The 26264-nt window shown below is 38.9% G+C and overlaps 2 protein-coding genes across 2 annotated transcripts in view; one reads left to right on the top strand and one right to left on the bottom strand.

Annotated features, from left to right (window-relative positions):
- LOC132978613 (nucleoprotein TPR-like) overlaps positions 1–10002 on the top strand; it is a 38308-nt gene extending 28306 nt beyond the window's left edge. The window contains exons 42-55 of the mRNA XM_061043847.1: positions 770–964; positions 1626–1732; positions 3554–3610; positions 5775–5999; positions 6077–6266; positions 6353–6555; positions 6924–6989; positions 7095–7186; positions 7390–7502; positions 7599–7697; positions 7789–7930; positions 8127–8224; positions 9323–9424; positions 9639–10002. Coding sequence (XP_060899830.1) covers positions 770–964; positions 1626–1732; positions 3554–3610; positions 5775–5999; positions 6077–6266; positions 6353–6555; positions 6924–6989; positions 7095–7186; positions 7390–7502; positions 7599–7697; positions 7789–7930; positions 8127–8224; positions 9323–9424; positions 9639–9694 — 1745 coding nt within the window. The 3' untranslated portion in view covers positions 9695–10002. The remainder of the gene's footprint in view (positions 1–769; positions 965–1625; positions 1733–3553; positions 3611–5774; positions 6000–6076; positions 6267–6352; positions 6556–6923; positions 6990–7094; positions 7187–7389; positions 7503–7598; positions 7698–7788; positions 7931–8126; positions 8225–9322; positions 9425–9638) is intronic.
- Positions 10003–11097: 1095 nt separating this feature from the next.
- On the bottom strand, positions 11098–22840 carry prg4a (proteoglycan 4a). Its single transcript, XM_061043846.1, has 14 exons — positions 22675–22840; positions 22173–22289; positions 19391–19504; positions 18534–18593; positions 17997–18059; positions 16562–16687; positions 16283–16480; positions 15756–15872; positions 15372–15458; positions 15030–15169; positions 14099–14258; positions 12348–12431; positions 12000–12128; positions 11098–11440 (listed from the first exon to the last, which is right to left on the bottom strand). The coding sequence occupies exons 1-14, from the start codon at positions 22739–22741 to the stop codon at positions 11262–11264; spliced, it is 1641 nt and encodes a 546-aa protein (XP_060899829.1). The 5' UTR covers positions 22742–22840; the 3' UTR covers positions 11098–11261.
- Positions 22841–26264: the final 3424 nt, after the last annotated feature.

The raw sequence follows: 26264 nt of genomic DNA, 5'->3' as shown, positions 1-26264 counted from the left end.
GAAATGAGCGTGATCTAGAAACACAGTTAAGCAGTGAGTACAGTATGTTATTCTTCTTTTCTCTAGTCCCTCAATTAAACAACTTTTATACACGAGGGGAGGAGTCAGCCGGCCGTCCCAATGATGTAAACAAAGTGAAGATAGGACTCTGAAAACATCACAGACAGTGGGACTCGGGTGTTACACCCATTGTAGACAGTCATGACTCACAGAGTTATTTTCAGAGGACATACTTGATTTCTATTATATTTAAGTATGAAAAATCACATATAAAGACTTTAAACTAAAAATTGATTACATTTTTTTTTTCTAAAAATTCTACACATAATACCCCATAATGACAAAGTGAAAAAATAAAAAAATAAAGAACGACTATATAACATATACGTAAGTATTCGCAGCCTTTGCTCAATACTTTGTTTTCCATTTTGGAATAAGGATGTAACATAACAAAATGTGGTGCACTTTATGTTTGGTTTATTGGTTTTATTTGTATTTTTATGTATCTGTGGTCGGTGTATTTGTAGGCCTCGTGTTTAGCCACGTGTTACATCATGTTATTTAACTTGTCAAGGTTACAGTGTCATTATGAATACGATCAGGTGATAGCTGTGACCTCATAATCAGGTAACCGTGGTGATTTGGTTGCATTAGGACAACAGTGAAGGTCCAGGTGTAAATTGCACAGCATGCAACTGATAGACAGTTAGTGTTTATGCTGATTGTCAAATCATACATGTGTCAAGTCTTGGTTTGTGTCTCTCTACAGCGCTGATATGTTCAGGAGCCTCTGTACACTCTACTGGCTCCATTTCAGTAAACACACCTGTATCACTAACTCAGCCAACCAGCACCCAGGCCACAGCTTTTGTACAGCCCACCCAGCAGCAGGCAGCCAACCAGGATGCAGGAACCAGTATGGAGGCAGAGCGACCATCTACTTCCTCGTCTCAGATTGGAACAGGTGAGCAGGATGTTGTCCAAATCGATCCTCAGCTAACATGTCCGATGTGTCCTTGGCCAAGACACTTAACCTTTAATTGCCCCCTTGCTTCATCAGCGGGGGCACATAGCAGGGTTTGAGGTAAAGTGATGGCAGCGCCCACAAACCGGCCATAGAAATTGTACTATATCCCCCCCTAATATTTAAAATGTATTAAATTGTAAATCATTAATAACTCACTGTGCATTACTGTAGGGTTATCACAGTACAGCGCAGTGTGTTTTAACAGATCATTGTTATTATTAACATTGTAAACTTTCACATGATTGTTTATTGGTTGTTTAATCCTAAAATGTGTCTCATGCTATTTGAATGTTTGAAGATCTTCTCTCTGAAGTGATTGAACACTTCACCATTGGACAAATTTATGGTGCAAGTTCAGAGAAGCGTTCAAAATCAAAAGAACACAAAAATGTGTGACCTTTTTTATGTTTCCTCAAATATCAGATTTCTCTCAACAGAAATATGTAAAACTTTTCTACATGTTGTTTTTTAACCTATGAAGCCAAGATCACTACGTTTTGATTCACTGTTGATGCCTTACTGAAAACCAGCGTACCACCAACTGTTTAATCATGTTCACTTATATCCTGGTATCCTTTTTATCTCCTGATTTTTTAAGTTGGATCAAAGCGAGAGAGAGAGGAGGAGGAAGAGGAGGAGGATAGAAGACCAGAGAGTTCACACACGCATCCATTCAATAAAAAACTACGACTGAAACCAACAATGGAACTGCAGGTAAACCCTAACAAAGATGCTAAACGGACTTGAGCTTTATGTAGCGCTTTTCTAGTCTTCTGACTACTCAAAGTGCTTTTAAGGCCCTGACACACCAAGGAGATCGTCGTCCGTCGGTCCTACAGTAGTTGGACAGTGGTCAGCGCCCTAGTTTTTGCTGTGTGTCCGGCTCCGTCTGCCTTTTTTTTTTGGGCTGATTCGATTTTACCAACTGAGCCCCAGCCGCCCCTTTGCCCAAAATATTCTTCAATTTGGCTTTTAAGTTCCCATTGCAGTCACAAAGAGCACCTTTTGTTGGATAATCGGATATCTTTAGAGCCACCGATATAATTTAATTTAATCGCCTTTTTAATCTTAGAACCATCAGTACTTTAATTAATTTTAACTGAGATCTGTAACACATATACTTCTGTTTATGAAGGCACCCCCCCCAAAGCCCCTTTCAGACTGCCTTTTTTCACTGAAGTGTTTTAACTTGTGTCTGTGTACATTCATATAGATTCTGCGACAGTGTTGTAATGGTGTCCCAGTCTGTAAATCCATGTTGTGTTTTAATGTTGCAGGAGCTCCACATACACACAATACGCTGCGCTCTCGTGCTGACTTAACCCTCTCACTTCTGTTCAATATGAGACAGGGTCTTATTTATTTTTGAGCATAACATTGTTCATTTAAAACCTGTATGTTTTATTATATGCAAAGTTAGGCTCTAGTGAATGACTTATTTGATGTTCTGTGGGACAGCGAGTCCATGCCTACATGCTTCCCTGAGGGAGAGAGATAGACCAAAGGGAGACCCCCTGTCAAAATAATCAGGCCTGCAGGCCTTTTGGATTTTTAGGCTGTGGCAGCACATCAGCTTACATATTGTTTTTGTTACAGGCATGTGGTTTAAAACCTTACTTGAGACAGTGCAGAGGTACTACTATTCATTTCCATCTTTAAAACCAGAAACAACAACCTGACAATCACTGAGGTACAAGTTTCTTTAGCCTTCATCTTCATCATCTTGGGAAGAAAAGTAATAGGTATCGATGAAGAAGTAACTTTTACAATCAGTTGGAGCTTCATGTTCACAGCTTTTCACTCTCTCTTGTGATCATTGGAAACTGAATGTCTCAAAATTGCTCCCCCTGATTTTTCTTCCCCAAGCTTGACATTCTGACAGCATTTATGTCCTACTGGTTTTGGGAGAGTAGTTATAATGTGATGTGAAGCATTTGAGTAAAAGTATAAAGAACAGGTACTTTAATGCACAAACAGCTGTCAGAGAAGCCAGTGTTTCAACAAACCATGGTTCTTTAGTGTATGATTATAATGTAAGGTCATCTATTTATTTCAGTAGATATTTTACATATTGCTCCTTTAATGTTCAGAAGTGCAGTTGGACAAGTCTAGTAAAAGGGACTCTGCCTTTAATGATTGATTTGTTGTCTGCCTGTATTTCTTCCTGTATTTCATGTATTACAATTCAGAAGTGTTACTAAGCATGGTATAATGAGGTGAATGTTTCCTGAATAAGAGGGCCAACATTACATTGTTGCTCCCAGAAGCTGCTGTACTTAGCAAACTTTGTCTTTTGTATAAGTTTGTTTTTATGTCACTGTTTTATTTTTTCCCTAAAATCCGGTGTGACCCACTTACCTATTTGTGATGTAAAAAGTTGGCTGTGTCTGATACACTGGTGCGACCAATACACCAGTATAAAATGCACTCTTATATTCCAGACTTTATAGAATGTATTTTTATGTGTTTGTCTTTTAATCCATTCATTATAACTTCACATGATTACTGCTCTTTGTTTCATTTCAGATGGAAGGAGAGCTGAGTGAAGAGGGAGAGCAACATGATTCAACTGATGACAATCAGGTTGGTTACCAATCAGTGACTAAGGAGGGGGAAGAGGGGGCAGACTTGAAAATCAGAGTCCTGCTGCAAGAAGTTTATGACACCACACATGGGGAAAGGTTAGGGCGGCTGTGGGTCAGTGGTAGAGTCTGTCGTCTCTCAACTAGAAGGCTGGGGGTCGATCTGGTGTCCGGTGGTGGTCTTGGGCTTTGGATTATTTAATACTGATGTTCACTTTACACAGCCACTGCCGCCATCTGTGTGTAAACGGGTAGGTGTGATCTGAGATGAGAGAAGAACACAGAGAACATGAACGCTACTTTACTGACTTTGAGGCTTATTGTGAGTCATGTTAGTCAGATACAGACAGAACACTCTGGGATTTCTCCATAATGAAGGCTGTCCACGTCTCATGCCCGTGCTTGTGCTTGTGCCAGGGATAAGGAAGTGTAATGTGATTCAGAGCGCTCACACTTACTTATTAACTAATTTAAATGATCATATACACACACTTTTTAATCTAAATAGTGTAAAAACTACCTCATGTTTACTTCATTCACCACTGCACTATTGTCTTATATTATCCTATTTAGCCTTGTACACATCAGTCTTTGCTTATTTGTTTATTTTTGTTTTTATTGTTGATATTTAATGTTATACCTTTGTACAAAAAGATAGCGCAGTTTACCTAAGTTAAATTCCTCGTGTGTTTCAGCATACCTGGCCAATAAATCTGATTCTGATTACTGCTGACTAGCGTCTTTTAAATCTACGTACGTGTAAGACATTAAGGGCGCGGTCACACTGGCCATTCGTACCGTGCTGTACTCGAGCACGATTGGCCCCCCGCTGCGCCACTCCCACGCTGGCCTGCACGGCCCGCAGTCACACTGCACAGGACTAACTGTGCCTAAGCACAATTACCTCTTGTACATAACGTCGTAAAACAACACATTATTATGAAGCGTGTTCAGTTTCAGCGTCTCAGAGAGAGAGAGTTATGCCATGAAACTCTGGATTTCTCCATAATGAAGGCTGTCAGCATTGTGTACCCGCGTGATCGTGCATGAAGTGTACCAAAGCCAAGGAAGTGTACCGTGCCTGAGCACGGCACGGAGCGGTCACACTGGCCAAACAAACTTTACTTTAGGGTTGAAGCGTGCTTGGGCACGGTACGGATGGCCAGTGTGACCGTGCCCTAAGTGTCAGTTAATGGATTGCTTTTTTGTATTTTTCTTTTAGTCTACTTGCAATCCACAACAGTAAAAACATTCTTGTTGGATTGAAGCTCATCAAACCTTATCCTTCTGTAAATAAACATCAGAGGTTAATTTGAATCAGTTGGAGATCTCCCAAATTCTCTACCATCCAAGGTTCCCTCTCTTCGGAGTACAGCCATAGATCATGTTTTAAGATCTGAAAGAATCACAACATTTAGCCAAAGGTAAATTTAACATTGTAACTGTAACTTTACATATTATTGTTTTTTTTGTGTCTGAAGTTTCATATTGGCCTCAGATTATAAATATAGTTCAAATGGATTGAGGACCATTCACTCTGTATTTCATCACTGTTTTTGAAGGAATCTTGTAATAACTTGTAAAAATATGTTATGGCAAGCAAAATATGTTTCCTCCAACAGTGCTTTTCCAAAGTGTGGTCCGCGGCCCCCTTGTGGGTCGTGTGGGTACTGCAGGTGGGCCGTGAAAAGCCCTCCACCAATTTAAAATAAAAGAAATATCACAATAATGATGATTTACCATGAGTCAACCCTTTAAGTGATTAGTAAGGCGTGTCATGACTATTCATAGACATATTGTTGAGTAAACTTTTGTGTCTATCTACGATCATGTTGTAATGTTCAATAATTTACCCTTACTGAAAGTTATAGATGTAGTCATAAATTTTTTTTATAATGGGCCCCAGAGTCATTTTGTTTTTCAAAGCGGGCCGCAGCAGTCTTAAGTTTGGGAAAGGCTGACCTAGAATAAATTGGTGTGTAGCCTCTGATGAAAAGATCTATCTTCATCTACAGTCTGTCAGACTAAAATCAGTTTTTTGAGTACTTTCCATTGCCAGGAAAACACAGGATATTTTTTGTGAAATGTGATTGTATTGCTCAAAGTAATAAAAGCACCTTCTGTTGGGTAAAACATTTGATAATGGGTATATTTTTGCAATGCAGGCGCTTCCTGAACAGGGATTTCCTGGAGTCGATGAAGACACAGAGGAAGAAGTCGTGTCCCAAATGGACGCCTCTCATCAGATGTCCTCTCAGGTCGTGTCTGTCATCGTGATCGACACAGACAGTGAGAGCCGTGAGAGCAGAGAAGGGGAGGAGAAGCAGGAGGAGGACGACGGGGAAGAGGAAGATGAGGAGGACGACGACGACGAGGAAGAAGTAGATGAGGTGCTGTCTCTAAATGCTTTAAGATTTGATCTTTTGCCTTTTTGAGTAAATTAACCAGATTTCTGTCTTTGGATCAGTATGTGGAAGAATATGACGATGATGAAGATGACGACGATGCTTGTGACAGCGGAATGGTGCGACAGGAGGACGCTAAGGAGGAGAGCGGGAATGCAGAAGAGGAGGAACCATCGGAAGCCCCAGAGGCTGAGACCAATACATGTGGAGCGTCTTCAGGCTCCCAGCGCCCCTCTGAGCCGTCACACAGCAGTAAGCCCCCCTGTAGTCTACGTTTGTTTTCACCGCTCCTCATGTTAAAAAAAACGCCTCATGTGACTTTTACTTTCCTCTTCCAGGTGAAGGCAGCAACAGTACAGCATCAGAGCCCGACCCTCAAAGAGAAACTTTACACCTCCCCCCAACCCCAACCCCATCCTCTGTGCTCTCCCCCTCCTCTCTCACCCCCCGCCTGCACCACCCACGCAGGCCCCCACACCCCCTCCCCCCACGGCTCCATATTCAACCAGCCGCTCCGGAGCTGGGACCCCCACACACACAGGTACTCACACAACACACACACAGCGTGCTCCTGATGAATGGGTTATCGCTTAAGACCTTTTTAGTAGAGCTTTTAACTGAATCTCATTTCATCTAGTTTTATTACATTTTGAACCTCCTGTGTTTCCTCCTTTAGAATAAATGATAGTTTTTGGATTGTGGGTTGGGGGGGGGGGGTTGTTGCTGTTTAATTAAATGCAAAGCACTTTGTGATACATTTGTTGTATGAAAAGTGCTATACAAATGAAGTTTGATTGATTGATTGCTACCCATTATCCAAGATGTTTGAAGGACTTTGGTTTTATGAATATTAAAATTGTGTTTATTAGAGAGCACTTTCTGACTGTAGTGAAATGTGTTTGTAAGCAGAGACAGTCATCTCAGCTGCGCAGACCATCAGTGGGACGCCAGCTAACACCTGGAATAGGCAGTATGGTAAGAGACGGGATGTGTGTGTGTTGGTTTTGGTGTCCAAGTTGAAATGGTTGCTTATAATGTAGTTCTGCACCTGTTGTGACGATGACTGTGTTTGTGTTCTAGCAACATTTCTTTGATGATGACGACAGAATGGTTCCCAGCACTCCCACTCTGGTCGTACCACACCGCACTGATGGCTTTGCAGAGGCTATACAGTAAGATCTAGCTTAGTCATTCAAGTCAGCTGCTGATGTGATAGAAAATATCAGTCCTGCAGAAGAAGCAGAGCTCACACTGAAGATGTCTCTTGTTACCATGTTTAAAAATAAAGTATCTCATAGTTCTCCTCTTTTAAAAAAAATTGACATATATTGAGCCGTTGAAACCCTCTCACATGTTTCCACTTCCATCTCTTCAGTTCTCCTCAGGTCGCAGGTTTGTCGACCAGGTTCAGGTTTGGACCTCCAGAAGACCTGCTGAGTCAGACATCAGGCTCCCACTCTGACCTGGGACAGTTGGCCTCCCAAGGAGGTATGAACATCCATGAGCACATGCAGCTGAGCCAGACGCAGATTGTTCCATTATCGTTCATTTTTTACACTAAATACTGAATGTATGTGTGTGCAGGTCTGGGAATGTACGAGTCTCCTCTGTTCCTGGCTGCTCATGATGAAGATGGAGGAGGAAGGAGTGTCCCCACAACACCTTTACAAGTGGCTGCACCAGGTAAGACACTCAGTCTGTACATTAATAAATTCAATGTGTATCTGTTTTTTTTATTGAAAATGCTTCCACATGTCGCCTCTGTCTCTGTCAGTGACGGTCTTCTCAGAATCTGTGCCCTCAGACAGCGCTGACAACATGGCATCCCAGTCAGTTCCCATGGTAACTGCCACTGCCGGGATGGCTTCTGGTGGAGATGATGGAGATGAGGTCTTCATGGAGCATGAAACAGAAAGGTGAACAAAATGTAAACCCTCTCTGACACCAACAGAGCTAAAGCTGCACAAAGGGAAAACCCCTGTGGTGTACTGACACACCCGTTCCTCATATGTTCATGTGTGTGTGTGCTTAGAAGATAACAACAAAATCATTGTTCCAGAAAAGTAACTTATGTGAGGATGGAGCCTAATGTAACTGCTTGTTCTTGTTCAGTCCTGGTATTGAATCATCTCTGGAGAGCCAAACAGACATGGAGTCAACAGGACAGCAAAGTGATGATGCATCATTACCGTCTACTAGTCAAGAACCTGGTAATGTATTTTATTGTTTTAATGTATTGTCTTTAAAAAGTAGAATTTAAACTCTCTTCGCTGGATTTTCATCATGAACTACAGCTAACATTTTAATTTCAAGCGATGCTTTGATTTCAGTTTGAAATATTCAATAAATAACCACAAAATAGTTCATCAGATATGCACTCTGTCCTTAGAAAACATATCCCAGCTTTAATAGATGAGCATATTTACAGTAGAGACCTTGTCAGTGAACTATGAGGGCAGAAAACAAAAACAAATAATCGTTCATTAATCGTAATCGAGGTAAAATGTTAAATTAATGGTGATATTGATTTGAGGTCGTATCGACCAGCGCTAACTAGCTGCACCTGAAAGCCTCTCAAACAATCACTTTGAATTTTCTCAAAATCATGTTAGACCCTGTTTTTACACAGTTTACAAAATCAGATTAAAACTTGAACGTTTGGGGTAAATTAAGTCATAAATCACTGCATTCATGTAAGAAATTAACAGTTGGTCAGATAATCCTGAACAACCTTCTTCTCTTCTGTCTCCTCCCAAGAAGCTGTGTTTCTAGATTGTGAATTCTATATTTCCTTCCTCTTTTAAAAACAAGTCACTGTACTCTTACATTGTGAACATTTAAAGAATTTCAGTAAAATGATTTTTAGTGTAGTGACAAGTTTTATCAACCAACAGTCAGCCCTTCAATTGAGTATGATTACAAGCATTCATATTCTACTTTAGTTATTCTATCATGCTGTTTCCCGGATTAATGACAACCCTCCTCACTTCTATATGTCACATATTTAGTGCATGTACTGGATAAATATTGAAACTCTGCTATTTGAACAGAGGGTAAAAAATAAAGAACCCCTTTAGGCTCTATTTACAATCCATTTTAAGACGTTGAAAGAAGCTTCAAAACCTTTCTGATGTGCAAAAACAATCCTTTTGAATTCCTCGGCTCAGGGTTGCAGCCTGTTGTTGTTTTTAAATTATTCTCATAGTTGAAATGAATGTTTGTAGTTTTCTTTGTTCACATGAAAAGTACTGTATGCCCCCCCTGTTATTGTTAGTAATACCCTTTCTTATCTCTCAATGTATCCGTAGACACCATCATTGTTCCTCAGCGGCGCCTGCCTACCACTCTACCTCTGATCAGAGGGAGCAGAGGAGGAAGGGGCGAGCCCAGGATGATGTTCAGCCGCAGAGGTAAGTATCTGAACCAGTCGACTCTGTGTCAGTAAAGACGATGCAGGTCTACAGACCTCCATCTGATTCATAAATCCTAATCATTCAAAAGGTAATGATTAGAGTATTTAAGTGAAACAGACAGAGAGCAGCAAACACAAGGGGTGATTCATAACATGAACAGAGAGATTTAATCATCTCAGTTATTCACCATAAACACGTTTTTCTCTTTCAGGAACGATGTATCGTGGAGGAAGGGGAGGGGCCATGGGCAGAGGGGGCATGAACTAATGATGATCCCCAGTCACTGTTTAGGCTTCTCATTTCATAAGATTATAAAATGTGTTGCTTATTTCCTTGATTTTTATACATAGTGTTGAGACTTTCAAAATAACAGTTTCTGATTAGTTGAAGACAATAATCCTGCTACGTGAGGGATTATAAACCCTTTGTGTTTGCAATGCTCACATCTCATGTTATAATCATGTTTTTTTTCTGTATTAGATCTGTCCTGGTTTTACTATTGACAGTTTGTTCACTTCCTGTGTCTTTGAACTGGTCGTACACTTGTTTTATTAATAAAGTTACACAATCTGTAATAGGGATATTTTGTTTTGTTTTTCTAAGTAGATTGATTGATATGATGAGTATCAACACATCCCCTCCCTGTTATCAATACCAGCATGTCCCTGTTTGGGTGAATAAAGTGCCTAAAAGTGGCAGCAGTCATTTAGGAAACACTCGACACACCATGCTACGTGTACAACCAGGGCTGCATCTGAATTGCCAAGTACATACTCAATCTTTCAGTAGACAGTAGACAGTACCTACTATCCGTGCTGTATACTGTTAGTACCTACTATTCAGTAGGCACAGTAGGCAGATATTTGTTCCTACTTCTTCTGATTCATTCAGTGAGGAAGTGACGTCATTTACGTTTCCAGAACCGGCCGCATTCACCCGTTGTTTTTTTTTTTTTTTTGTTTAGCTTCATTCAAGAAGAGTAATGCGCATATACAGTCAGGTAAACAAAAAACAATATCACAATGTAAATCAAGTAAAAGACAGATTAAATAACTAAATAACATACAGTACATAAAGCAAAGTACAAATGAAAGACAGTAATATACAGAATATAAAATAAACCAATAAAGACTCATTTAAATAGTGAAATCATTATTTAAATAGAGGGAGAAAGGTTTTATAATAATGCAGACATTTGTTATATTTTCTGTTGTTAATTTAAAGTAGTGATTTCAGTCGGGACTTTAACTCTAGATTAAAAATTGATTCAATTAATCCACGCTCGTTTGTTTTGATTTGGAGGCGGACGTGAAGTGACGATTTACGTTTAATTTCGCACAGCATTGTGGGTGGTAAAACACAATTCATTTCCTGAAAGGATGCATCCGATCCATACTGCATGAAACCCGGAAGTTAGTATCCATACTGAAATGTTCAGTATACTGAGGTGGACCCAAAAAATGCATACTGAATGACTTCTACATTATTTGAATTGATTATTTCTAGTTTTTAGATTGTTTGTTGGACAAATACATCACCTTGGGCTCTGGGAAAATTGTTTAGATTTTTGGCTACTTTTTCTTTAAAAAATGTTTATGGAAAATAAATGAATTACAAAAACATATTTGTTAGCTTAAAGATTGAATAATCACACTGCCAACAATAGGAAATAGTTATTCATGAAAGAGGTTTTTATTTATAAGAAAAACTCTTTACAGCTGAAAGATTTCCAATGTTATTGCAGGATGAAGGGTGAAGCAGTTTACATTTGTGATATTTGAGTTTCAATGCAGAAAGTATCAGAAGTTGTTCTTTTCTCCTCTTCAGGGTGTTCCTATGGGCACTGCAGCCAAACTTTGATGGAGTTGGTCGGTTGGGGAGGATTTCTATTCTGAGCAGCCGTGTTGGGTGCCGCAGCAGGGCTGGAAAGGGGTAGAGGTGCAAAGGCTGAGTCTGGGTCAGGTTTAGCCAGAGCTGGCAGGTTACCAGAAATCTTGATGTTGAAGAAAAGAGCTGTAGAGAGAGACGAGGAACACATTTCAGCTTCACTTTCAAAGAACGTGGAGAAGAAACATAAAACAGTCTTTATATGTGATTTTTCATACTTAAATATAATATAAATCAAGTATCTCCTCTGAAAATAACTCTGTGAGTCATGACTGTCTACAATGGGTGTAACACCCGAGTCCCACTGTCTGTGATGTTTTCAGAGTTTTCAGAGTCCTATCTTCACTTTGTTTACATCGTCGGGACGGCCGGCTGACTCCTCCCCTCATGTATAAAAGTTGTTTAATTGAGGGACTAGAGAAAAGAAGAATAACATACTGTACTCACTGCTTAACTGTGTTTCTAGATCACGCTCATTTCAGGTAAATTTACATGCAGTGTGAAGATACGAGCATAATAAAGATCGCTAGCATTAGCATGCTAACACAACAATGCACCATGAGTTGTTTTGGTTTCAAAAAAATCGCATATAAAGACTTTAAAATGGAGAAATGTTAATCCTTTTCTCTCAGTGAACATTGAGTTCATCATTGATTTTTGATGACAATGAAGGAATGGTTCTTACATCCAGAGAAGACGTAGTGCTGGTATGGATCACTTCTCCGAGGACTGGGTATAGACAGAGCAGAAGTGACCGGGATGGGGAATCCCTTCAGAGAGGATTTGATTTTGATCTCTTTACTAAGAAGAACTTCTGGATGAGAGAAATAAATAACAGCATTTAAAATCTCCCACATTTAGTTAGTTGGAAACAAATTCTATAGCTATTTGAACTGTTATTACTCTCTAATGTTTAATGTAATTTCAACATTTGTTACAAACATTTTACTTTAAATTGGATATGAATTGAAAACTGAAATGCTTGTTAGTAATTTGTCATTTGTTGAGCAAGCTGCTGAGACGGGTTACTCACCAGCCTGGAGAGAGAAACGACTCTGTCTGTTGCCGCAGGAGGGAGTGCTGCCTGATGGGAAGGTAAACCTCTGCATGACGTTACCTAGTGGACAAAAAGGGTATAGCTCTCATTTGACATTTCAATGAAATCGAAAAAGCTTAGCGATGCTCACATTCAGGGTGCTGACTAACACGAGAAGCATCTCTGATTGGACATTGAGTTTTAACTTTTGGGTGTAGTATTTAACTCAAAGGTTCCACCTATACCTTTCAATAAAGCCTCTTACCCATCTGATACTCGAGATAAGATTAAACAATTCCACCCAACTGCATTTGGGTCATGAGACCATTTCAAACTCTTTCAGTTTATTTTCAGTCTTGTGGAATTACAAACCGAGAACACAATCAGAACTGAGCAGGCTGTAAAAGAAAACAATAAGAAGATCCTGATTTTATTTCTAATCCTACTAAAGGCTTCACACTTTTCTTTCAGATAAAGATTGTAGTTAGGGCTTACTCAGGCCTCAGACTGCTGCTGAGAGACCTGAACATCGAGGTGCACCCCCGTGTTCATTCATGTTATAAACATCATGTCACTAAATACTAAATCTTCTTGTCCCATTAGTGTTATTAACCCTGAATCTGGATGATTCTACAGACAGCCTGCTGCCATGGCCCTGCCTGACTCCAACTTCCACAACTATTACTCTCAGTCTTAAGTTATTATTATACCTGTCATTCTGGCTGTTAGAATTGACCCGGACCCCCTTATGTCTCTTTTTGGAGTAGTTCCCGAGGGACGCAGCTACCAATCGGAGGGAAAAGAGTTATAGCTTTTACCACTCTTGGCTCACCGCCTGATACTCCTGAAGTGGAAGGATACTGCCCCACCTTCAATTTCTCATTGGATAAGGGATGTACTTATCAACCTGAAACTTGAGAAAATCAACCTGACATTCTTTGGCAAACCCTCCACACATGTACAGGATTAAATAGTGAATTTGCTTTGCCTCGACACATTCTATCTTCTGACCTGGTCGTGCTGCTTCTGGCTTTTTATTTATTATTTTATTTTTATTCCACCTTATCTATACATCAGAATATTATTATTAATACTTAATTGTGTATATTTATGTTTATTTTATTTATTTTTCACCAAGTGCCTCAACAACTAGTCTTTCATCTCAGCCGTCAACAGAATATGGCGAGGTAGTGAAAGAGTCTTTATACGTGAATGACAGCAAGGGGGGGGGGATTGTATGGGGGTGGGGATCTGTTTGTGTTAATGTGTGTAATAATTCAATAAAAATAATTTTGAAGAGTTACTATTATACCTGTCAACGTGCTGCAAAAACAGCTACACGACAACAACGGTCATTATCATCCCGAGGTGCCCCTGAGCAAGGCATCGAACCCCCAACCGCTCCCTGTGTAGCAGCCCCACTCTGACATCTCTCCACTAAAGCATGTCCATAGGTAAGTATTTCAAAATCAAAAAAAGGAAGTTTCTTGCCAAGTGTTGCAAGTGCTTGCTCATGGACTCTCATGTTGGACTCTCGTTGGGTCTTTGTAAAAATATACTGAAACAACAGTCTAGACCTTTTGAATGGATCGTTCTGATTTGGTACTCTACAAATACAGATTGATTGATTGACATCTGCACTGTTCTTTTGGTCAGTAGTCACCTCTTGAGCTCTTGAGATTTGGAATCACGTATCTGAATCCCTCCTAGCACCTCTGTTTCTCCGTTTAACAGTCATTTTAAATTACCTTTCTTAAAGAAGAACACAGTCTCAGATCTGCTCCTGGTGGCAGGCGCTGCTAGTGCAGCACTGATGCTTCCTGTCAGACCTGGGAACTCAGAGGCCAGAGGTTTAGGGAAGCCCGGCTCCATCACCATGTTTTCATCCAGAAGCCAGTACTGGTCTCCCTGAAGCAATGATAGGGATAATGATGAGGGAAAGTACTCACTGCAGTATATACTGTGGAGGTCGTTTAGAAGTGAGTTTGTATTGTGAAAGCAAAGGGAATTTCCCTTATATAGAAAGATCTCTCTCTCTGCAGCTTGTGACAGAGAAATGGTCAAATATTCGTTGGATGACAAACAATGAAAGAACTTAAATTCAACATATTGAGATTTTAAAATGAAAGGAAAAAATATGTTTAGATTACACAAATGTGCAGAATCAATCAATGTTAGGTGGATAACTTGACTCATTTTCCTGAATGTGCTAAAAGGTTATAAACGCTCTATGTGCTCCTGTAACATCTTGTTTTGTAGAATTAGAACAGAATGGGTGTGTTTGGATATTTTCTACTGTACTTGTGGAGGTATATATATATATACATGTGTGTATACGTATATATTTGTTGTTATTCTATATATTTATATTTTTTATATTTCAGGCATGGCACAGTACATTTCGTTGTACTCTTGTGCAATGACAATGAAGTCTATTCTATTCTATTCTAATTCAATTTTTTAATAATAGCTTGGATTTATATAGCGCCTTTCAAGATACCCAAGGACACTTTACAGTAAAAAGGGGGGCACTAGGAGACAACAAAAAAGAAATAAGACAAAACAAGTTAAATCTTTAGTTTTGTCAACAGTTAGCCATAAGAAGGTTCAGGTTTAGTACTGAAGGTAACGTTGTGGTTGTGTTGACAGCAGCAGGGATACGACCAGCAGCAGTTGTACCTTGATGATGTAGGTGTTTCCCCTGCAGTTGCAGCGTGTGAAGACGGTATCGATGGGAGACGGGACGCCTAAATTTTCCAGGATATTCTGTGGACGACCAACTGAGCGACTGACAGGATTCACTGACCAGAACAGCTCACCTGCAAACACAAAGGAGAGCTTCAACAGAACTCCTGAAGCCCTCTTTAGAATCCCATAACTGCAAAAACCCCTCTGTTGTTGAAAACTTATGATTAACTGCATAGTTTCTTTCCCGGCATTGTGTTAGACATTACTTACACTAGAAACTTGAAATAATAATGTGCAACAAGAACAAAACAAAAAAACATCACAAATTCTAACCTTTAAATATCAGCATGGTCCCATTGCTCAGCACCGTCAGTCCATTGATGGGAGAGTCACTGCAGAGGTTCTGATCAGCAAAGACTCCTTCACACAAACACAGTTTATTGTTCACTGAAGGTGTTTAAACAGTTATCCAGAAGCTTATTCACATATTAGTAATGGGTTCATTGATCAAAGCAACACTTTTTTACCCATATGTGCTTTATGAATCCCATACTTCAAGAATTTGAAAGCCATTTACATTTATTTTTTACAATGTGGGAATTCTGTGCATTTGTGAATAACTAAAACAAACAAAATGTCATGTGTACATGTAAAGATACGTAAATCTACAGTTGGTCAAAAGCAGACATAAACACATCATGTGTACTGTTGTCTTACCTGTCACTGGTCCCTCAGAGTCTTCCTTCACTAAAGACTGAACAAAGGCCTGCGCTACGTCCTGCAGGGTGCTGGGTCTGGGTCTGGGGTCTGCAGGGCCTGCAGGGTCACTGTAATCTTGGAACAAAACACACTCCGTTTCATTGTTATCAGAATCAGAATCAGAATCAGGGTTTATTGCCAAGTACATTTACACATACAAGACATTTGACTTGGTGTATTGGTGTTAAACAATTAACAAGGAAATAAAGCAGAACTAGCAACAACTTAAATAATACAGAATAAGAAGATATTACAATATATAAAATATAATTTAAAAATGGAAAATAGAAAAAATAGAAAACACAAAATGTACAAAAGGTGCAATGTAGGAGCTGTGCAGTGGTGATGTCATAATACATGTAATTTATCTTTTTCAAAATCTAGGTGCACCTACATATCTAGAAAATCCATTATTATGTCTCAATCAACTTTTAAAAAAAGTTGTATTTGAAATGAAAGCAGTCATTTTTTAATGTTTGATTTACCTTGACTTGGTGCAGATGGAGCCACTTCCCCAGGTTGTATCAACAGATGGACGTTCAGTGTACCTCCATCAGCTCCTGAAGCAGAGGGACGGACAGGAGTGCTACTGCCCTGAGACTGAGCGTTGTAGCTTGGCAGAGATGAGCCTGATGCTGGTGATTCTGGAGCTCCACCATGAAAGGTAGGGATGTTTCTCATACCTATCGGAGAACATGTTGTTTGAATCATCTTTGGAGTGAAAAATAGTGATTTAAAAATAAAATGAAAATATTATCACAAACCATGTTGAAGTGGAATGGTTGGATTAGCGGGAGCGGTCGGGCCAGAGGAGCTAGCAGTGGATGGCTTGATGACGCCTGATGTCCTTGAACATGGAGCCCCAGGGTACTGTGAGCAGTGACTGCGTGCTAAACAAAGAAATATGTTTAAAATAACAATATAAGCATTTATCAGCCCATCAAGGATTCACTTTAGTATTGTGTTCTCAGTGATTAAAGACTGGATCAAATTACAAATATAAAATAAATAGTTTGATTCAGTATTCAATATTGAAATGACACATTTGTCAGTGAGTAAAATACCTGAGAAGGCGACACTGTGTGAATGATGAAAACATCAAAGACACTTTTCCTGAGTCCAAAACTAATTTCCCCAGTCGGACAATAAAGTGTATTTTATGATTTTATAACTCTGACCTACCCAATTTGACACGGTCTTCAAGTATCTCTCTGACATATTTTTTTTATAAAAGTCTATAAATGCCTTGTGAGGAGTCTTTATGTGGCGGTGAATCAGGATGAAGTTAATAGTGATACCTCTTTATGATCTTTAAAAAACAAACAAGGCCATCAGCATGAAGATGGTCTTTTTCTACACAGTTCATTTAAATGTCAAAAACATTTAATGTAAACACACTATACAGCTTTTTGTAATAATCCACAGTGAGTAAAATGATAAACTGTGTTGTGCCCTTTGTGAAGGACATTTCATATTGTCTGAGTTAAGTTTTGTTTTTACACTGCCCCCTCCTGGTTGTTAAAGTGAACTGAGTAGTATGAGCATGTGAGACCTTTAAGTGCTGTGGAGAGTGCAGACAGCAGGTTCTTCACCTCCTGCAGAATGATCTTCCACTTTGTTGCCTTTGACACTAATTGTCCATAAGTATTTATTATTTTGTGTTCTTTGGTGTACAGAGGCAGAATGTAAGTTTTTAAGTTGTTTCTTTAGTCGATTGGATTTTAATAAGTTGATAGTTAGCAGAGCAGTAAGCTAGCAGCATGACTAAGCATGTTAGGTTATCTAATTGTTTCTTGTGCCCTATTTTCTGTTTGTTAGTTTCTAATGTACTTTGTACTTGCAATTTGTGCTTTATTACAGTTTTACAAGAAAGAAAGAAAGTAAATAAGAACGGAAATACTGTGAATTCTTCAATAAATAACGGGAAAAGTTACGCCTTGTAATTTTTTGGAGGACTTACACTTGTTAGCTAACTGTCTAGCTCTGAAGATAAGCAACTCATTGTAAGGACAGTATAAACTGTCTAAAGAAAGGTGTATTTATTTTAATCAGAAAACACTCCCTGTGTAAAAGATCAACACAAAGAAAAGAGGAGCCCGTATCCTACACAGACCAAAAGTTATTAACATTATCATGTTAAAATACAATGTTGCCCACTTTAAAGCCTTGAAGTTGATATTTGGATATAATTCAACTAACCTGTGTACCATTCCTCACTCTCACTGTTGGAACTTTTCTTTCCTCTCTTTGATTTGCGTTTCTCTGAGAAGGTGGGAAAAAAAACAAGAAATACATACAAGTATGTGAAACGGAACAGAGAGAGATGTATTTTAACTTTATTTGTTTTACTTTTTGATTATATCTGTAGGACTTTGTGACATTGTTTAAAATGTTCTGATTGAGTTTATTCAAAAATGATTTGTAATCGTTATTACTTAAAAAGCAAATGAGACAAATTAATCTATTTTCAGTGTTCCTCTCAAAACTTGGTAAATTAGCATACATAAACACAAATGATCCCAATTAGAAGGTTTGATTACACATCAATCAATCAATCATTATGTGTATAGCCTCAATTCATAACAAGTGTCAAGTCTGGAGGCGCTATATAAGAGCAGATAAAAGGGATGGGGGGGAAAAGGCTACATTTTGGTTTGGGCAGAAATGTTACACACACAAACACAAACACATTGAAGTAAAAGCTCCACCGGTAGTGAAGGAAAGGTGGATTCTTACCTGAAACTGCAGACCTCAGAGCCTGGACGGTCCTCGGGTGTGAATATGCCACATTTGTATCTGTGGAGAGCAGAACAGGAATTTTATTTAGTGTCTTTACTTAGTGCATAACTTTCGTGAAAAGGGGATCCTCAGTTTTTGTTATTTTCATAATCATAACAAGAACCTCCTCACAGAAGCTTTTAAAGGCTTTATATGTGATTTTTGGATCCAGCAGATGTCATCCTTGAACACAAGCATGAAACCAAAACAACTCGCGCTGCATTGTTGTGTTAGCATGCTAATGCTAGCGATCTTTATTATGCTCGTATCTTCACACTGCATGTAAATTTACCTGAAATGAGCGTGATCTAGAAACACAGTTAAACAGTGAGTACAGTATGTTATTCTTCTTTTCTCTAGTCCCTCAATTAAACAACTTTTATATACGAGGGGAGGAGTCAGCCGGCCGTCCCGACGATGTAAACAAAGTGAAGATAGGACTCTGAAAACTCTGAAAACATCACAGACAGTGGGACTCGGGTGTTACACCCATTGTAGACAGTCATGACTCACAGAGTTATTTTCAGAGGATATACTTGATTTATATTATATTTAAGTATGAAAAATCACATGTAAAGCCTTTAATACTGATGGATGAATACCTCTGCCATTATTGTGTGACTATGACATGACGTGTAAAATGTGCTCTCAGATCACTAGAACAGCACTATATAAAGCTCAAGAACATTTATCATTGTTGTCATGAGGAATATGAGGAGAGCTCACAGGCCAATAATCTGTCAGTTTGTTGCATGTCTGTCAGTGTGGTATCTGAAATAGTAAACTATAGTGTATTTTATACTGTATCTGCTTACCACAGTATCCCTGGTAGTCATGACAACAGGTGTTGTAGTGGACACACTCTGGGTCACACTCACACAGCTGACCGCGCCTGAATGCCTCACCACAGCGACCCCTACAGGACTGACCTGAGAACAACAGAGCATTGTCATCGGAGCATTATTATTGCTTTTAACCTTGAGTGGTATTTTTCCTTTGCAAGACCCTGCCCACCTTCTTTTCTCTAGCCCCGCCCCTGACAACGCAGGTCCACCTGAATGGTAACCCTAACCCTCCTATTAGAACCCCGAAAGGGAGCATGCAAAATAACCTGATCACAGTAAAAACCATCACTTCAGCCCCTACTGTTGAATAATCAGCTCAGCCCCCCCCCCCCCCCCCCATAAAAAAACAGTTCTTATCTACCACATTTTAAAAGTCTTATTTTTAACGTGACTTCTCGTTTTATTCAGAATTTTTTTAGGTCTTTTATCAGTCATCTTGAAAAAACAGACATCAACAAGTTTGTATTATTGGTGACATAAATATTTATGTCTTCAGTCTCAGTGCTTGCTTCTGATTTTATTAAACTTTTAGATTAAATTTTTTTTTTTTTTTTTACATGACCCAACATTTGAAGCTCCGTAGTCATGACAAAGGGAACACACCCGATCATGTGATCTCACATGGTTTCTGTGTGGATTATGTGTGAAAATAGAGGATTTTTCCATCTTTGACCACAAAGCTTCACTCCTCTCTCCTGACCCAAACACCCTACACTGATGCACTCTTGTCCTCTTAAATGTACCCTCTGTGCCAAGCTTTTGTCGAGCTTTTACTACATTAAACAGATGTCATATTAACAGCAAAAACCGCTCCACCTTGGACTCTTCAGTATCACACTTATCTTTTAGATTCGATAACCGAGTCAGATACAAAACGCTTTCTCTCTGCTGTGGCTGAATCAGGAAATAAAGATGTATAGAGCGTAAGAGGGAAAAGTAAAAACAGCTGCTCATGAACTCTTTATATGAAGTACAAAATCAAAAAAGGAAGGAACACTTATTTTTCACAGCTTCTTACTGATCATGGTCATAAACCCAGAATCCTGTTTAAATCAGTAAAATCTGTGATTGGTCTAGCCCGATGTTGTGTCCTCGACAGAGAAATGTGGACCACTTCTCATCCACCTCACTCACTAAATGAAAGAGATTTGTCCAAATGTGAACACTGTTAAGGTAGCCTTTTGACTCGTACTCTCCCTCATCACTAAATCTCTCTGGCAGCTCAAAGAACGCACTGTTTATAAAACATTCATCTGCCTTTCAGTCTGCAATCCTACTCGTTTAAAAAAAGCTTAACTATTAATAACTGTTGTCTGTCGTCTGGGGTTTTAAAAATGCCACACTTTACACACTTTTAAAGAAACCCTCTCTTGATCCCAGCTCCCGTTTCATCTAAGATATTAGAAAAAAATGAACTCAACTGATTTATTTTATGATTGAATTTCAGTCTGGGTACTGCTCCAGCACTAAGACAACTCTGGTCAAGGTTTCCAATGATTTACTGTTTGCATCTGATTCTGTGCTGTACTCCATTTTTATTACAGTGGACCACAATGTGTTGATCAGCTGTTTGAGGAACACTAAACACTGGTCTTCTATAATGTGTAGAGATGCCTTTTCCTTCTGTGCTCCTTTTGGGGTCGTACAGGGGTGTATTTTAGGCCCCCTCTCATTTACTGTTTACATGTTACCCCTGGGTGAAAACATGTTACATTAAAGACACTCAAGTCTATGCCCGCTTTAAACTCAGCTACACTAGACAATCTGAAGTCTTTGTTATTACCCCATCTGGCTCCTGTACCAGCTTCATTAATAATCTCTCATTCAGTCTGAGTGCTCTATTTTAGAATGTTTGCAAAGAGCAACCCACGAGGTCCTTTCACAGCTTTCTTTTGAAAGCCAGATGAACAGAGTAATACTTGCTTTCTCCTGCCGACTTAGAAAAGTTAATTCATTATTTTTCACCCAGGCTCGACTACTGAAATGAACTTCATTCTGTCACCAGCAAGCAGAACTAGAAAGACTACAATTCAAATAAAACCAAACAGCTTATAAAACATGGCAAGAGAAGTGACACATGTCACACCTGTCCTTACTTCAGGAAATGATTTTAAGATCTTATTGCTTGTTTTTAAAGCCTTAAAAGGCCAGGCCAGCTTGACTGCTCCTCTAGCACCCAACTAGTATTTCATAAAACTCTGCTGGTCATAAGACGTGAGCATTGCAGTTCGTGCCTGATGGCCGTGGAACTCCCTATCTGAAGATCTCACTATTCTCCTTTTAATCACTATAGGAGTCACTTTTTTCTACTGCCTTTTTCCTTTTCGAAGTTGTTATTGTTCTTCTTTACCAGATTTTCTATGGTGTATGTTTTTTTTTGTCTTATTTATTGGTGGATTCTGTTTTATGTTATTATTATTGTAGAGAGATGGTCAAGGAAAGAAAAGAGTAGTCAAAATGAGGATAAAAGATCTTTAAAAAACATACAGCTCTTAAAAGTTAAAAAGGCTTTTTTTTCTTGTACTATTTGTCTTTGGCTCCTTTTATGACATGAGTAAGGAAGGATTCATATTTACACTTACACATTAATAATAAAAAATACTTGTTGCATAATTAAATTTCACACTCTTATGGAATATTTGTATTGAATGCAATCTTTTTTTGTAATGTTATAAGTAACAGCTATTTCTAATAACCATGAACAGAACATTGTTTTTATCCATCGGTAAAACTCTTCTAGTGACGGTCTTACCGGTGGAGCAAGTCGCCTCAAAGTCCTGGCAGCACTCATTATGTTGGAGGCAGCTGAAGTCACAGGTACACTGCTGGCCTCTGGTAAAGCTCTCACCACAGCGACCCACACAGCTGCCTAAAAAACACAGTGAAGGTGTTTGAACAAGCAAGAAGTGGGCTGTGGACGTCTAACAATGATCAGTCAAACACACACCTTTAGACAAGGTATACATGCATCTCTGAATATCAAATATCTATTATAAGATATTGCAAACATGATCTGACAATAGATGATGATGTCACAACCTTATTGAGAGATAATACCGTCTAACCCTAAGGCAGAGGCTCACTAAAATATGGGACAAGATTAGTTTGTTAGTCAGTAATCCAGGCATTTATAATTATTGTATTGCTATAAGTGAACTAAATCAGAACGGCATTAAAGGGTTTTTAAAATACAACATGTGTATTTCCAATACTAGAAACATGAAGTAGAATAAAGTTAAGGACATGTGTCTTACCTGGTCCAGTAGCAGCCGTGTAGGTCATACCAAAGCCAAGCAACAGAAGCCACAGGAACAGCTTCATGATCAAGACTTTGCTCGTGTAGAATCAGAAACAGAATCAGTTACTTTCTCAGTGTGTTCCCTCTCTTAGTCTACTTTCAATCAGTCAGTCATCTGGTCTTTTATATCAGAGAAAAAGGCAGCGAGACAGAATACCTTTAATTACTCATACAAACACTCTCGTAACACACCTACCACCTCAGTGAAACTGCCCAGATGTTTTTAAACTTCCTACACAGCAACTCCCACACACACAGTTTAGAGACAGGGAGTGTAATGCAACTCATTTATAATACTTACATAGTGACAGTAACTTCATCAACATTTTTTTTTTCTTTGTTAAACAACATTTTATTACTGGCTTCGCATTTTTTATGTTTATAATGTTTTTCCAATTTTTATCACTATAAGATAAGATAATCCTTTATTTATCCCACAACTGGGAAATTTACAGTGTTACAGCAGCAGAGAGCAAAGATTGCAAACAAAAAAGTGAACACAGTCACACAGTTTAAATAAAAAAATGAAATAAAAAAATCTACAAAAAAAAGATACCAGAATATAGATTTAAAATTTTAAATAGATCAGCTCATCCATTCTCATCCATTTAATAGAGCATCTTTTTTTATTTATTTTTTGGGGTCTTTTTGTGCCTTCAATGGAGAGACAGGACTGTGGAAATCAGGGAGAGAGAGAGAGAGAGGGGATTGACATGCAGGAGAGGAGCCACAGGCCAGATTTGAACCTGGGCCGCCCGCTTCGAGGACCATAGCCTCCATACATGGGCCGCGCGCATTAACCACTGCACCAGCTGCACCACCAGCGCCCCATCTTTTTATTTATTTATTTTTATTTAACCTTTATTTAATCAGGAAAAAGTCTCATGGAGATTAAAAATCTCTTTTACAAGAGCGTCCTGGCCAAGACAGGCAGCAGCACAATTACAGGGTTTCAGACGTAAAACACATAAATACAGGAATCACAAAAAGAACCATTTATCAGAATCTGTCATAAGTCATCAGCAACAAAGCGATCAAAAAGGGCAATACGAGTTAGCTAAAACATCTACAGTCAGATGTTTCTGCCTCCAGATCATTAAGAAGACCTTTAAAAACATTCAAGGAAACCAGCTCCCGAAGATTTAAAGTATCTTGCAACCGATTCCAAGAAGAGGGAGCAGCATACATCTTTAAACAATTCATCAACATAAATAAATTGTTACATTTAAGAACTTTATTGTGAAGAGAATAGTTAATACTGATGAAATAGCAGCCTCTGCCATCAGTGTGTGAATGTGGTGTGAATGGGTCGATGTGACACGTGGTGTAAAGCAGCTTCAGTATTGTAGAAGACTAGAAAAGCTAAAGTGTATAACTACTTTGAGGTCGACATGGAAGATGTTAATAAAAGGGATGAGGTGTTTGAGTCATTGAAAACTGATGTCATGTGGTTTGAACATTTTGTGATGTTCAATTGTTCAGGCCATAAAAAGTGTCTACAGGAATAAATAAAAAAAAGTAATAAAGGAATAAATGAGGGCCAGTCTGGTGAGGCATTTAATGTGGGTTGATGTGGAAAGACTTTTTTTTAACATTATGCCTCACAAAGATCAGGACACATAAGAGACTAATCCAGAAAAATGGTTTCCTAACACGATTGAAGTATCTTGTATTTTAAATGAACAAAAGTTTTGTACACACAAACTGGCAAAAATATACCAACACATGCATGAAAAATGTTTTATAATGTCCTGGTCAAGGCAGCATTCTTTGGTCTGCTGTTTCCATAAAGACCACTGCAATGAAGAACAGAAAATTACAACTCTTATCCGACCTAAAATCACAACCACACACATCTTACAACCACATCTCATCATATCCATCCACAGAACAAAGCTTGGTGCATATAGTTCGGGGCGGCTGTGGCTCAGTTGAGAGTCGTCGTCGTCCCTCAACTGGAAGGTCGGGGGTTCGATCCCCAGCTCTTGCAGCTACATGTCCGCTGTATCCATGAATGGGATTAGTTACTTCTGATGGTCACTTTTAAATAGCAGCATCTACCATCAGTGTGTGAATGTGTAGGTGTGACCTGCGGTGTAAAACAGCTTTGAGTAGTTAGAAGATGAGAAAAGTGCTATATCAGCTCAAGTCCATTTACCATTTATAGTTTTAGTCTGTATTATTGAGCCTGTTGATACAGTCAGCAAACAAAAAAGATCTGGCATGGCATCTGTGAACTGAGGACTAAGTTCAACCTACTTATCACTTAAAAAACACCAAATCTGTTGTTTAAAATAAAAGCACCTTTGAACACAGTGAGAAGGCTGGGAAGCTATTGGCTAATTAACTACAGGGCAAAGGGCTAAACGACATATAACAAGAATACAGACAGACAGTGGAGATGTCACCATAGACCACACTAAAATTAACAATACATTAAAGATTTTTATTCCCACATGTACATCTCCCAATTTGATAAAAAAATAAATAAAAAAAATGATGCAGCAATTAAAGCTTTCCTTGACCCTTTGCCCATCCCATCTTTCCCTCCAGAGTTGGCAAAGAAACTAGAAGCACCAATAACACAGGCAGACGTATCCCATGTGTAACCCAGGGTTACTAGTGCCATTACCTTCTCACTTTTATTATTTAAATATTGGAAATAGTGTAATAAATTGATTTAAGTTGTATCAAAACAGTTATCATTAATAAGACAATTAAACTAAAATTATCTGTAAAATGTCAGCTTTAATATAAGAAAAGTGCTTTGATAAATATTGTTTTGTGTATTAAATGCTAATAAACATCTGTGATCGGTCAAACCACCTGTCAATCTTAATGTCATTTTGACTAAATTAGCCAATCTAAAATTAGACCCGCCCACATTTCTCTGTGTCTGAGCTGAATCTCCAAGAGTAGTTCTCTTTGGAACGAAACGGAGTGACGGTGGCTGCGTGGAGTTACCTTACATGAGAAAAAGTTGTTGAAGTGATTTGTGTTCTGTGTTCGAAAGAGCACCGTTCGTTTAACTAAACCCTTGGTAAGTCAAATTTGATTTAAGACTTGATAGTAATGTGTTTCACGAACATGTAGTTGTTGAATACACAGATGATAGAGCTATGCAGACACTCAAACACATGTTGCCATGACACCTAGTGTTTAAAATGGATACTGCAGTCCACATTTCAATACATTGGGTCGATATTATCGTGAATTTATAATATAAGTTCATATACCAAGTTACCATTACTGCAGATAAGAATTTTAGGTTCAGTATGAAACAAGCAGAGACAAATAAATTCAGTCAATTATTCATTGATTTATTCATTCTTTATTGATTTGTGTTTCTAATTAACCTGGGCATTTTATTGATTGTGGGAGAAAACCGGAGCCCCCGGAGTAAACCCAGGCTAACATGGAGAGATGCGATCTCTACACAGAGAGAGAACTGGAGATGGAGCCGGAAACACCACCAGTCCTACCTCTGTGAGGCTACAGTGCTAACCATTGCGCCACCATGCTGCCCACTGTGAAGGTGAATCTAGG

Source organism: Labrus mixtus, chromosome 8 (assembly GCF_963584025.1).
Source record: "Labrus mixtus chromosome 8, fLabMix1.1, whole genome shotgun sequence".
Lineage (NCBI taxonomy): Eukaryota > Metazoa > Chordata > Actinopteri > Labriformes > Labridae > Labrus > Labrus mixtus.
Note: the sequence above shows the minus strand (reverse complement) of the source record. Positions and strands in the feature narration are given on the sequence as shown.